Raw genomic sequence first — 14,811 nt, 5'->3', positions numbered from 1 at the left:
CACGCACTGAGTCACTGCAATTAGCTCGTGGGACCAGGTTTCCTTCTGACAATTCTGAATTATTATCCACGAAATAATATACACACTTACATAATCCAGATGTAATCTGCTTCTCCTGTAAAAGCTAACCAGCCCCTGATCATCTCACACCCTGAGGAAGATGGGGCATGCCAGAGAAATCTGAGGCCTGCCTCCCAATGAGCGAGCTTAAGCCAAACCAGGGTCGGGTTGGCTCTGTCCCCACACAATACTAGTTCGCACAGCATCTGAAAGATGGGACTGGGCTTCCCTCAGAAATGTGAAATTTCCCACAGTGCCTCCCGAGGGGTTCACTGTGGCACTGTGGGGTGTCTCATAGAGTTGGGGAACTGCAGGTCTAAGCGAAAACTTACGTGCGTGAGCCAAACTGAGAGCCCAGAGCCTCAGGTATGAAGCGGTGTTGGAGATGCATCCCAGACAGTACTCGATGGAATGAATCACTTGGGTCATTAATATTTCTCCAAAATTAAACTGGGAGAGATCACACAACATGTGTTAGATCCGGTATATTGCCCGTGTGCTCCCACAAGTTACCCGTGGGTCCACTCTCACTCCCACGCTCTTGGTGAGAGAAGTGGCCTCTGGGATGGTGGGGAGAACACGCCGGAGCATGAGGAACAGTGAATCAAAGATCTGAGCTCTACTCACAGCTCTACCACAGACCGACAGAGTGGCTCCCCCGGCCTCAGTTTCCCACAGGGCACCTGGACTGGAACTGTCCTCACAGCCCAGTGTGACTCAGGAGCTAGACTCTGACTAACTGTGCATGTCTGAGAGACACATGCAAGCCCAACAAGGAGAAACTGTGAAGAGGAGCCCCTGACGGCAAAAAAGGCTATATGACCCTGTGAAGGAGGCCTCCAACACTCTTTCCAGCTCTGCTTCTTGGTCTTTTTTATGATCCTATGAATCATTAGTCGTCCCAAATTAAAACACTAAATTACATCATAATTACAAAATGTTGATTCTAAGAAATTCTGTTTAGTCTTTATCAGATGGCCAAACGAAGTTTCCAAGAACATGAAGCAAACCAGAGCAGCAGAAATGGCTCAGTTGTATTTGCCCAGGACTGTGCCTCCCTTCTCTGGGGGGAACCTGCTTCTTCCACCATTCACCCCATCCCCCAGCCACAGCTGTCATGGGCCTGACCTGTGTGTCCCCCTCCAAATTCCTGTGTTGCAGCCCTAACCCCCAGTGTGACTGTGTTTGGAGATAGGGCCTTGAAGGGAGTCATTAAGGTGAAGAGAGGTCATAGGGGTGGGTGTCCTTACAAGAACAGACACATGCCCACAGAGGACAAGGCCCTGTGAGGACACACTGAGAAGGCAGCCATCCACAAGCCAAGGAAGGAGGCCTCGGGAGAAACCGGCCCTGCCAACATCTCGAACCTGGACTTCTGGCAGTCTACTTCTGTGGTTATGGCGGCCCATGCAGACTACTAGAGCTGCTGTTGGTATGGGGAGGGCAAGTGACCCCCGCCAGGCAGTCACAGTACTTCCTTGGGATTCTTCCTAATATAACAATCAGCCCAGAGTGCTTTTCTCTCTGACCGAAAGACTGAAGAAAATAAGCTCAGGGCTAGCTGTGGCCAAGGTTCCAAAATCGTGGGGCCAACTGGCTTCAGAATGTAAAACGAACTTTCAAAGAAAGACCAACCCAGAATTCTTGGAATTGGAGACCCGGAAACCAATCATCCTGGAGCTAGCATGGCTCCTGTCCTGACGTGAGCCAGTCAGCAGACTCGCCTTGAAGCCAGTGTCAGGCAGGTCTCCTCCTTACATCTACGAAAAAGTTCTGAGACAAGATTCTTCTGAAAGCAATGCTCATGGCACCTTAAGTCACTTTGCAGGACAGCATGTAACGTTAACACTATAAATCCCACTGTACGGTTGAAAAAACAAAATGAGAACCTTCCTGGGCGCCTGGGTGGCTCGGTCGTTAAGCGTCTGCCTTCGGCTCAGGTCATGACCCCAGGGTCCTGGGATCGAGTCCCGCATCGGGCTGCCTGCTCGGCGGGAGGCCCGCTTCTCCCTCTCCCACTCCCCCTGCTTGTGTTCCTGCTCTCACTATCTCTCTGTCAAATAAATAAATAAAATATTTAAAAAAAAAAAAAAAAAAAAAATGAGAACCTTCCTGACAAACAGATGACCAAAGCAGCATCTGGGAAACTTTGTGTCACAGGTGTTTGGGGTTGTTTTTTGTTTTTTGTTTTTAAGATGATTATTATCGTTGTTCTCATGGTAATTATCTCTATGAAAGCTTCACTTTTTTTTTTTTTAAGTAAACTCTACGCCAATGTGGGGCTCGAATTCACCACCCCGAGATCTACCGACTGAGCCAGCCAGGCACCCGAGAGCTTGGCTTCTAATCTAATGTTATTGATAGTAACAGAGAAGATTACCTCTTCACATGTCATTTCTCTACATCCATCTTCCATTTGGTTATTTCCTTCTTCTATGTCTTGGCTTCCCAGCAGAGAAACTTCTTCCTCGCTATCCTTCCTGATAAGTGTGTAGCCACTCTAACAACAACCAAAAGAATGCAGAGTCATTGCCTTTAAAATCATAAGGATGTGACAAATCCAAAGCCAGAGCCCCTTCATTTCTCTTAATGATTCAGCTCTTTGAGAATAAAAAAGTTGTTCAGAGACTCTTAATGACAGAGAACAAACGGAGGGTTGGTGGAGGGAGGTGGGTGGGGCATCGGCTAGATGAGGGATGGGCATTAAGGAGGGCACATATTATGATGAGCACTGGGTATTATATGTAAGTGATGAATCACTGAATTCTATTCCTGAAACCAATTTTACCATATGTGTTAATTAACTAGAATTTAAATAAAAACCTGAAATCAAAAAAATAACATTAAAAAGTTGTTTACAAGAACATGAGCATACCACACCTATTAAGATGGCTATTATTAAAAAAAGTAAGTATCATTTAGGGTGTGGAGGAACTGGCACTCTGTGCACTGCTGGTAGGAATGTAAAATGGTGCGGCCACTGTGGAGAACAGCATGGTGGGGCCTCGAAAAATTAAACACAGACCGACTATGTGATCGAACAACTCCATTTCCGGGTACGTATCCAACAGAATTGACAGCAAGGACTTGGACAGATTTCCAAACACCTGTGTTCACAGTAGCATTACTCACAATTGCTAAAAGGCAGAAACAACATAAGCATCCACTGATGGACGAACCAATAAGCAGAATGTGGTCCCGCCATGCAACGGAATATGACTGAGCCTTAGGGAGAGAATTCTGACACCTGCTGTGACATGGATGAAGCTGGAGGCCATGGTGCTCCGCGAAACAAGCCAGGCACAAAAGGACAAATCCTGTGTGAGTCCGCGCCCATGAGGAGCCTGGAGGGGTCGAACTCACAGCAACAGAGGCCAGAGTGATCGGGGAGGAGGATGGGGAGTCAGTGTTTCGCAGGGACAGGGTCTCAGCTGGGGCGGATGACACAGTTCCGGAGATGGATGGTGATGGTGGCTGCACAGCCCTGTGAATGTGCTTCACGCCACCGAACTGGACACTCAAAAATAGTTATAATGGAAACATTTGTTACGTCTATTTTATCACAGTAGTTTTTAAAGAAATAAAATGAGGAAGCGGACACACAGGAAAAGTCTAGAAAGAAATCTAGCAAAATGGTGATCCTGGCTCTAGCCGAGGGACAGAGGAAGGCTCCGCTTTCTCTGCATTCCCTGTTCTCTATAATTTAGTTATATTACTTAAATTAAAAAAACACTTTAAAGAAAAAAAAGTCAAGAATCCAGAATAAGGCACAAAAACGCTTTAACGATGACCACCGTGCGGAAGGACTGCGCTCCAAGCCGCAGCAGGCCCACTGCTCGGGGGGCGGCTCGCACTCGCCCGCACACGGCAGGCTCGCCGCAGAAGCTCCCGCAGCACAGGGAGCACCTCGGAAAGATGTCTTCTGGACTCATCTTTGTGTAACGAAAACCGGACTCCGCTCGCCACCTGCAAACACACACCCGGACTTGCGCTTACCCTGCTCACTCCGAAGCAACTGCGCCCGTTGTGCAGCCACAACAAGAAGAGTGGTTTTCCCAGGAAGAGAACAGGGACGGACAGCGCCGTGACGGCCAGCAGCAGTCTCTGGACGTGCTCCTGTGGGCGCAGAAGCGGGGCAAGTCAATTAGGATGCACAGACGTGCCAACAGGGTCACTGGTGCACTCAGTGAGTGAAGACCACGGACAGTGTCTCCTTCTTCACAATAACAAGGAACAGAAGGTAAACACAAGCCAAATTCTATCTGCCAGTGGATCTTTTCCTAAACTCCTAGCTGAATTCTAGAGCCGATGAGTAACACTACTGACAGAGTGGGAAAGTATCATTCAGTTCAGATCCATAAGGAATGAATAAGAAAATTCTAAACAGAGTCAAACTCCAGCTAATAATTTTCTGAAAATACCATTAAGAGGATGAATACAAACACAAGCTGTTCATTTTTTTTTTTATATTCTTGTTCTGGTTTTTTTTTTTATTATCATTATAAAGATTACTTGAGGAATATGAGGACACAGTTAAGCGGATTCACTTTTACATGAGAAAAATACTAAAAGAGGATTCAGAACAAAACTAAAAAATCTTCTTTAAAAAGTAGGGATATTTACAGTTACCTAAAAATAAATCGAGAGCAAAGCATATTCACACGTACACAGCCACTGCGGTTTGCATGATTTTAAGGGATCTGTAAGTGGCTATGAAAACAAATGACCAGGCATCACACTGTCCCCGGCTTATCCCTCGTCTGTGGCCGTCCTCACGTTCGTTACACAGATTCCCAGAGCCGTATGCGCTACGTGGGTACGAGTTAGGAGGAGGTAGCAGACTGGGTTAACGTCTGGGCCCCACTGGCCGCTGAGTGACCAGGTCTGCCCTGAGCCACTGGGACGGCAGCACCCACCCCGAGGGCTGCTGTGAGGTAAGGAGGAAGAGTCACGGGAAGCGCGTTTTCGGGCGTACAGGACATGTATAAAGTAGTTCCCTTCGCTGACCTTTCTGACCACAGCACCTGTGCCCCACTCACCTCCCTGCTGGCTGTTCATCTCATCTACGTCGTTCTATAAAGGCTCAATAAAATAACAACGAAATACAATTTAAAAACCACAAACAGGAGAAACATAAATAAGTAAGAGTTGAAACTCAAATAATTCAGAAAGGACATACGCTCGCAGCTCACAATAGAGCCCACGGTGCAGCAAGCTGAACTTCAAATCCGACTTAAAACGTAGCTGTCCGTGGAACGTGGAAAACAAAACCAAACGCTCCGTTTGCAGGGTCAACAAGGTTTTTAAAAAACAAAAGCAAAACCTACAGCTCGAGAGGACAAAGGCTGCGACAGCACTGGCGGGGCGGATCTGTCCACGCGCGCAGCAGCATCCTCCGGGAGCGGCGCCGCGGCCCGCCGCATGGCACGGAGACCGTCCGCCCCGAGCGAGCACGGCACGGGCCAGGCACCTTCCCGAGGACTGGATCGTATTAACTCTCGGCTACAAATTGGGTCCTGTTTTTACTCCCATCTTTACGGATGAGGGAACTGAGGCACGGAGGAGTCAGATTATGTGTTCACAGTTCCATTTCGAGGAAGTGACAGAACTGGGCTCGCAAGCAGGGTCGTCACCCGAGCCCACGTCCTGCCACCATGCCACAGTGCGGGTGAGGGTGGCATGACACAAACGCACGATTCCAGAAAAGCCAGTTTGGGAGAGGGCCCACGTGCTGTGGTCCAGACGCCAGTTCCGTGATGCCCAGGCTTAGTCAGAGACTGATTTTAAAGTAACTAGAAAAACAGGGGGATTCGCCAGCCCTCAGAAATCCTCTAGAAATACACTTTCTTCCCAGCAGCTCTGACGGCTACTGAGCGGCAGCAAGTTCGGATTATATTGCCCAACCAGAGCCCCCAGCACAGCTTTCAGAGCCGGGTGGCAGATCTTGTGATCACATCCAGAGAAACGGAAAGCACCTACGTGCCCGGGAGGCCTGCAGAAAGCCCCTTCAGTCATCCACTGATCAACACAAAGAGTCTCTCGGGAGGACTTCCTTTAAGTTCCTAAGAGTGGAAAAGAACATTACCTACCTGCCCTGAGTAAAGACCGTTTGTTCCACTAGCTGGGAATAAAAACATGTTGATAAATTCAATCAGAATGCTGGGAGCAACTCTGGAGGTTTCTGCTGAATAAACCAGCCACTTATAGATGATCATAAATATGAGGTATCCAAAGATGCACAGCATGAAGAGAAGTTCTGGGACGGAAACCAAATAAATATTGAACTTCTTCCGGAAATGCCTAGAAAAAAAAGGAATTGATCAAACCCCAAGCCAGTTTGGAGAGTAAATTACTCTTCAATTCTTTGTGACAAGGCCTATCTCAGCAGAATATCCTTCATCTTCTGATAACTCATATAGGATTCAGATACATCCATGAAGAAAACAGATGTGAGCACAGTGAAAATGCTGGTGTTTCACAATCAGGTCCAGTTAGAGGAAGAAAATATAACCTCTTCCTCTTCACACACTAGCTCTACTAAACAAATAGTTTTCTAATTTATAAAATGAAAAAAAGAGTATAACAAAAATTAGTTCCGGAAATAAACTGAATGTATATGTTGCATGCCTCCCTCCCTTGAATGTCAAACTCCATGGGGGCAAAACCTAATCTCTGTCTTCAGCACCACTCGATTCCCGGAGCCTAGACCAGTGCCCAGCACGTACTATACACTCAATAAAAATAAATATCTGCTAAATAAATGAATCACCGCAGCAGTCAAAAACCTGTATCATCACCACAGAATCAAACAAACAACACACCACCACACCAGCTGCTTTTAAGACCCATACAGTCTACCCTCAAGAAGCAAAGTTTAAGAAATACCAAGCTTGGCTTATAAATACTGCTTAAAAAAAAAAAAAAAGAATCTGTACTTACAAGTGGTTAAATATTCCCAGAATGACTCCAAAAGTCATGTGAATAATTCCTAAAATCACAGACATTTTCATTTTGAAAGAGTTTAGAAAAGTGAGACGATTTGTGGCCAAGTTCCAAATCTGAAGACAAAACAAAACAAGACAAGACATCTTTAACTTTCTTCAACTGCTTGAGGACACAGAGGTGACACTGGACAAACTTCCTACCTTAAATCGAAAGGCAGCTATAGATTTAAAAAGAAAGCAACATTCAGACTTTCTTCTTGAAGCCTCTGATCTGAGAACCACTGATTTTCTTAAACCAAGGCCACAGACTGTTACAAACAATTCTATCTTTAACATAAAGTTCAAAGGATGCCAAATGAAACAATACTGTGTTTAGGGATCCGAGCCTCTGAGGCAATACTAAAAGGAAGCCCAAGAGAAAGAGTAACACAGAGTCCGGGGGGTGGGAAGTTCCCTTTGGGGACACCTGGTGCCAGGGGGACACGTTCCAGGTCCCGGGGTCTCTTACTGGGCAGGGGCCGTACAAGTATGCATGTTGTAACTTTACATACATGTTTTATACATTCTGTGTATGTGCATTTTATAATAAAGTTTAACAGAAAGGAAGGAAGGGAGGAAGGGGGAAGAGAGAGGGGAGAGAATGAGGGAGAGAGAGGGCGAGCCAGAGGAGGAGGGAGAGAGGAAGGAAGGAAGCAGAAGTGCACGAGCAGCCAAACCGCGCTGATGATAAGGCCCAGGGGCGCCGGGTGAACTCCCCGGGGCTCCCTGCCCCAGCCCCTCCAGGGCCCGCTGGGACGGCTTCTCTCACTCTCTGAAAAAATAATTCTAACAGTCCCTCACTAGGGGGATTGGGAAAAGGGAAACAGGACCTCTTAGGACAGAAAGACTCCTTCTTTTTAAGTGGAAATAAGATTTTAGAAAGGTCTTTCGGCTGACTTCAGCTTGACAGTTTGGAGCCATGGAAGAGCCAGCTGACGGCGGTCACTGCGGGATGGAGGGCAGGGGAGGGCAGGAGAGGGCAGGAGAGGGCAGGAGAGGGCAGGAGAGCAGGAAAACCAGCAACAGCGCCACCCGGCAACACGACATGGAAGTCTCTCTCCGATGACTAAGCTAAACACAACTGGGTACAGAACGATCTTTTAGGCAAAGAAAGGGGGAGGGAAAGAAGATGTATTTGCATGTTCATAAAGAAACTTGGAGGAGATACAACCGCAGCAGTTCCCAGGTTGGAGCCAGGGGTACTGAGGGGATAAAGACAGGGCAGAGGAGACCTTTCAGAAGAGCTGGACCTTGTACATACACAAAGTACACACTTTGGGTCTATTTTTGAACCATATGAGCGTAATGCTGATTTTAAAGTTAAACTAAGGCAAAAAGAAGCAGTACCATGCCCCAATCTCCTCCTCCCCCTCAAAACACCCACTTGAACTTTCTTCCTCGGGGCCTTTATTCAGAAACGTTTCTTTTCTTCAAGCAAGGCCACACATTATTAGGAATCTGGCTCCAAAATGCCGTACCTTAAGAGAATTGTTATAAAAGTTTTTTCACGCTTCCAATTACATGAAGATGGAAGGCAACAACGCTGAATTATATAATTTATGTGTAGAGGCAAGAATGAACAGAACAATTAAGAAGGCACTAGCTCGGAGAGCTCGGATGAAGGCATGCTGGACCTCTGTCATTCCGTTTTTTCATTCCTGTACACAATTAGAGCACATGCCCCCAGACCAATCTTGAGCTGGCCTCTAAGCTCCCCTTTCCAGGGTGAGATTCCTCCAGAAGATGGCCGACAGTCCAGGGAAACAGTGCCCCAGCCTGGAGGAGGCCTGGTGAGGGCCTGGTGGGAGGAGGGCCTGGTGGGAGCCTGATGAAGGCCTGGCGGGGGAGTGGAGGGGTTGGCTCGCTGAGCGCTATAGGGTCTGGGGTGGGGGGTGGTGGGCAGCAGTCCTGGCCCCCTGCAGCTGCGTCTTCCTTTCCCTACTCCCAATACTTCCCATTTCAAACTACCTCCATAAGCACCCTGATAACTCTGAGCTCCCTTTCAAGCTCTAAAACTCCATACTATTTCTTTCTAGATCAAAGGGTAAAAAAAATAGTAATAATAATCCCCACACACAAAGAAGAAATGTAGGAAGCAGCCTGCATTTAATGGCTCCTGAAGGGTTGGCTCTCCCTAGAGTAAAACAGGTCAGGAACCATGACAGAGTGCAGCTCCCCCTCTCCCCACAGACTCCTCCCATCTGGACACTGACCCTGGCTTCCCAAATGGAGAGCTCAGCTTCATCTCCAAGCCAACTTCACTTGGGATGCACACGGGCCACAGCCGCGCAGGCAGAAACCCCCAGGGCACCTTCCCCATCGTGTGCAACCGTGTGAGCCGTGCCCGAGAGTCTGAGGAAGCACTGTGACAATTAAAACCAGGTGGCACCACAGAGGAAGCCGCGATCATGGGGAGGAAAAAGTGCACTCACAGGATCTATGCCAAGAGGATAAGGGCCTTGAAACACTCCAGGAATGCTTGGGTCCAACTGCAAAACCCTGCTGTGCCTGACGATGGTGTCACTGTAACAGAGAGCGGAGTGAGCAGGCTTACGGACAGGAGGACAGAGGAGCCTCGCAGAAACGCTCTTCCCACCGAAAGCTCCGCTGGGCGACCCGCACTTACTTCCAAAGCACCATTTTCCCGCGCTCCGCTGGGCCGTGACCGGAGCTGTACATGGCGGACACGTTCCACCCGGAGCCGAACAGGTTGACCGACTTCGAAAAGCAGTCGTTGTAGATGAGGCCCGTGTACACGGAGAACAGTCCCATCAGCAAGAGGATGTATCGGCCATTGAAAAACATGCGCATGATCTGTGAAAAGCAGAGCACAGTGAGCAGAGGAGGACCGCCGCAAAAATGCAGGAAGGGGCCCCGGCTCTGTCCACACCCGCTCTGGACCACTCCGAGGGCCGATGTGACAGAGGCCACAGGCCCACACCTCTTACAGCTCAGTCAGGGACACTTACTGCCAAAAACCAATATTTAAGAAACGTTCTTATTTAGTCAAAAAGAAGATAACGACTACTAATCAGCCAACCAGGTGTAACAGGCTGGAGTGTCTATGCTCTTACCTCTTGTGACTGATTTAGTCTGGGATGGTTTTCATTTAACACCAGCAAGAGGGCAAATAAGAACATCACAAAGCCATGTCCGAAGTCTCCAAACATCACAGCGAACAAAAAGGGGAAAGTGATGATGGTGAAGAGAGCTGCAGGGAGAGCAAAAGAGACTTGATTCACCAGAGGCAGAAAATTCTAGTTAATCCAAACACTCAACCTTCTCCAGAACTCCCGAAAGAGAACGGACAGGTTAAAATGAGCGCTTTACACTAAGCAAGATGACACAAAAGAGCTGTGAGCCTACTTTCCCAAACGTCTACTACATCCTTGCAGGGAGAAGCAGCTGCAATCAGACAAAACAGGAGGATTTACAAACTCAGACTTCCGACCTGGGTTCACTTCTCTGTAGCTCCCAACTCCGTAGGCGTCCACAATGTTCTGAAACCCCTCGGTGAACTTGTTGGTGCGGATTAGAGTTGGGGGTGTTTCTTTTGTTGGGATTGTGTTCATAAATGAGGGGATCGTAGCACCGCTCTCTCTCTTTCACATAAAAGAAAGAAAAAAAATTACTATCCAGGAGTTCATTCAACCAACACTGGCTCCCTGCTATGGCGAGGCTCTGCATGGCCCGTGGGGACGTGCGAACCACCACCCGGGGGTTCGAGGGCAACCGGAGTGGCCGCAGGAGTCAGGGAAGTCTTGGGGGGCAGCACTCGGGGGTGCGGTCTTGCAGAAAGAAGTGGTAGCCTGGCTGTGAGGGCAGGAAAGTGGACAGCAAGGCTGGGAATGACATGGATATGTATATAAGGCAGTCTCAGAATCCTAACATAAAACTGAAATTTAACCTTTTATCTCGTAAAAATGTTCAAGAGCAATCTGGAGACAACTACAATATTAGCTAATAAAACCAAAAAATAGACGAGAATAAGTCAAAATGTCAGCATTAGTACAACAAAGTTGTATATATAGCTTTTTCCTGTGTTTACAAATCTTCAGATATGTATTTATAATGGGAGGGAAAACTTTTTTAAATAAATAAAGTAAAACAGGTTATTACCAAAAATTTGATTTTCCAGTCAAAATCTATTTCTTAGGATACTTGCAGGTAAGGGGATTCTGGGAAAATCCCAAATGGAGGTGTAGTTTTGAACCTCCCCAAATCCCCTCAAGAGCAGACAGGGCAACCGGAGAGCAAAACCAAAACCCCACAGACAACATTTCTCTCAAATCCGTGTCCGCACAAACCACAAAATGCAAATGGTTGGGGACAAACCACTCAACACGACAACACCTGCGCGGTAAGAGCCTCTTGACCAGAGGAAGCGAGGGAAGCAATGTGGTTTGAGGAAGAAACATCCCAAAAGAGTCAAAAGCATTCCCTGGAAAGCACAGCAGGCCAATTCAAGGAAAGCAGCTGGAAATGGGAAGGGTTCTGTCCAGTCCCGGAGTGGGTGAGTGCAAGGGGCCCACGGGAAGTGAGGTCTGCGGGGTAACAGCAGTCCAGCCCCCCCCCGAATTTGCGGAACAGACCAGCCAGGGCGCCCTCCCACCACGGGGGCCCTCCACTGATGAGAGACCCGGGAACAAAACAGAAACTGAGCAGGGCAGGAACAAAAGAGATAAGGAAAGAGAAGGTCCAGGTAAAAGAGGAAGAGAGGAAGCCTTAGGTCCAGAGGCTAACACATTTTTGATCCCTGATCAAAAGTATTAAAGAAAAAAATTCTGTGAAGTTAGGAAAGTGATCCTGAATCTGCCCCCTTTTAAAAGTCCCTTGAGTATCTTAAACATGTTCTGTAAAACTAAGATATAAATAGATGATGTACTTACATTATATGTAATGTATGGTTACTTTTAGTATCTTAAAAATACGTTCATACATATGAATATATATTATGTCTAATACAGAATTTCCTTGAGTATTTAAACATGTTTTCAGAAAACTAATTACATTTTAAAGTGATCAAAAGAAGGATGGAGGTCAAAACTTATATAAAATTATAGTAAAAAAGAAGACTGAGCAGGACAACATCCTTGTGGACAATGAAAGCATGCCAGAAGGACATGTCCACAAAACAGACAAAAATTTAACTTACTTATTTCAAAATGAGCAAAAAAAAATTAGGAAAATAATACATAATATGAAAAAGCACCAGAAAGCAGAATTAGAAAGAGTTAGAAATGAGGTAATAGAACTCAGAAAGGAATTAGAAATAAACGAAAAAATATTCTGCAACATGACAAAACTAGAAGGAACTTCCAAGGTGAAAAACTTTCCTAGTAATAAAAGCCATAAGAGAAATAGGCGAAAGAATGGAAGTTTTTAAAAAATCAAAAAGAAGAAAGATAAAAAGGACTCAAGAAAAAGTGACAAACACTGAAGAAAAGCAAAGAAGGTTCAACTGAAACATAACAGCAGGTCCTGAAGGTGGAAACCAGGGCAAGAGAACAGAACAAATACTAAAAAGCATAATTCAGAAGAACTCTTCTGAAACTTTTTTTAAAACTATATATTAAAAGAATCACTGAGGGGCGCCTGGGTGGCTCAGTCGTTAAGCGTCTGACTTTGGCTCGGGTCATGATCCCAGGGTCCTGGGACCGAGCCCCACATCGGGCTCCCTGCTCAGCAGGAAGCCTGCTTCTCCCTCTCCCACTCCCCCTGCTTGTGTTCCTGCTCTCGCTGTCTCTCTGTCAAATAAATAAATAAAATCTTAAAAAAAAAAAAAAAGAATCACTGATCTCTATCTCTGAAACTAATAATACATTATATTTTAACTAATTGAACTTAAAAATTTTTTTAATTAAAAATAAAACTATAGGGGCACCTGGGTGGCTCAGATGGTTGAACATCTGCCTTCGGTTCAGGTCATGATCCCAGGGTCCTGGGATTGAGCCCCACATCGGGCTCCTGACTCAGCAGGGAGCCTGCTTCTCCCTCTCCTTTTGCCTCTCCCCCTGCTCATGCTTGCTCTCTCTCTCTCTGTATCTCAGATGAATAAATCAAATCTTTAAAAATAAATAAATAATAAAACTACATATTAAAAGAACACACTGTATATCTGAGAATACCAACCCAGAATGGCCATATCAAGACATATTCTAATAAAATTATTGGTCTCTAAAGGAAAAAAAAACTCTTAAGCACATAGGCAAAGAAAAAAAAAAAGTACAAGGCTTATAAGGAAAATTCAATTATCAGCCTTGTTGTCAGCAACACCGTGCCAGAACAAGATGGACTCACATGTTAAGACACCCACAGAAAACAAAAACAAAAATTTCAAAAACATGAGCCAAGGATTTTATTTCCAAAAACCAAACTTCCAGTAATAAAGGCTGGAGACATACTATTATCAACACTTGAGAACTCAGGGAGTGCTGTTCCCGTGGGCCCCGCGGAGGACTCTTGGAGAACACGCTTCCAACAGCCAGAACAGGAGTTGCCGGCATTAATCTGGCAGTCTGCAGGCCAGAAGCTCCAAGTGCCCCACCTGAAGCAGGGTGCTACTGGCCAGGAGCTCTGCACCCCAGCACTGCTGTGTGTCCCCATCAAACTCCATCTCATTGGCAGCTAAAAAGTATCTAGACATCAGCCAACCCACAGGTCCTCGTGATGCAGGGCACTTAGCTGGTTGTCAGCAACACTAGGAAATGTTGTAATTGGCTGGTTATGCCTACGAAAGCCAGCCCTCTTCCAAGAAAACTAAAAGTCTATTTATGCCATCGAAGAATTACATAAGGAAACAAGGTGACTTACAACAACAAAAAGAAAACCCATATGAAAACTTGTTTCCTGGGGCGCCTGGCTGGCTCAGTCAGCAGAGCAGGCGACTCTCGATCCCAGAGTCGTGAATTCAAGTCCCATACTGGGTATGGAGATTACTTTAAAAAATTAATTTAATTAAAAAAAAGAAAATTTGTTTCTTTAACTGTCACTTGAAATATGTAAACCTGTTATTTCCATTGAAGAATTGAGTTTTGATGTAGAAAAAAGCCCTCATAGGGACGTGGGAGACTGACCCCAAAGCCTTGGAGCAGGAAAAAGCACATTCTTCAAAGTTACAGCAAAGTTCAATTTGCTGTAAGAGCAAATTGATAAGTTCAACTATATCTCACAAAAAACTTCTGCATGACCAAAACAAGCCAACAGAAATATCAAAAGATGAGTGATGAATTGGGGAAAGTATTTTTGTTCATATCATAGACAAAGAGCCAATAGAAACTAGTAAAAGACTAATAACTCAGCAGAAAATGGGCAAAGCATAGGAACACAGAACTCACAAAAAAAGGAAAATTCAAATGGCTCCTAAACAGAAAAGATTTTCAACCTCTCTCAAAATAAGAGAAGTGCAGGGGCACCTGGGTGGCTCAGTCGTTAAGTGTCTGTCTTCGGCTCAGGTCATGATCCCAGGGTCCTGGGATCAAGCCCCGCATCGGGCTCCCTGCTCGGCGGGAAGCCTGCTTCTCCCTCTCCCACTCCCCCTGCTTGTGTTCCTCTCTCGCTGTGTCTCTCTCTGTCAAATAAATAAATAAAATCTTTAAAAAAAAGAGAGACGTGCAGCAGCTGGTACTATCTATCAAACTGATCCGGCAACTCCGTATCTGGGACTCTCTCCTGCATACGGATCAGGTGGCAGTCACTGCGGTGGTCGCATCACCACAGACCACCTAAACAAGCAGGGAACCAGTGCGACAAGCCATGGTACATCCAC

General features: G+C 46.2%; 1 protein-coding gene across 1 annotated transcript in view; it reads right to left on the bottom strand.

Moving 5' to 3' along the window:
* Positions 1-14,811, bottom strand: part of ATP6V0A2 (ATPase H+ transporting V0 subunit a2) — a 40,688-nt gene that overhangs the window by 4,596 nt on the left and 21,281 nt on the right. Inside the window, exons 10-18 of the mRNA XM_036080740.2 lie at positions 10,495-10,645; positions 10,118-10,254; positions 9,670-9,857; positions 9,476-9,566; positions 7,000-7,118; positions 6,150-6,360; positions 4,057-4,176; positions 2,441-2,560; positions 393-510 (exon numbers count right to left, since the gene is read on the bottom strand). Coding sequence (XP_035936633.2) covers positions 393-510; positions 2,441-2,560; positions 4,057-4,176; positions 6,150-6,360; positions 7,000-7,118; positions 9,476-9,566; positions 9,670-9,857; positions 10,118-10,254; positions 10,495-10,645 — 1,255 coding nt within the window. The remainder of the gene's footprint in view (positions 1-392; positions 511-2,440; positions 2,561-4,056; positions 4,177-6,149; positions 6,361-6,999; positions 7,119-9,475; positions 9,567-9,669; positions 9,858-10,117; positions 10,255-10,494; positions 10,646-14,811) is intronic.

This window comes from Halichoerus grypus, chromosome 13 (assembly GCF_964656455.1).
Source record: "Halichoerus grypus chromosome 13, mHalGry1.hap1.1, whole genome shotgun sequence".
NCBI lineage: Eukaryota > Metazoa > Chordata > Mammalia > Carnivora > Phocidae > Halichoerus > Halichoerus grypus.
This window is presented reverse-complemented; position numbering and strand designations above follow the sequence as displayed.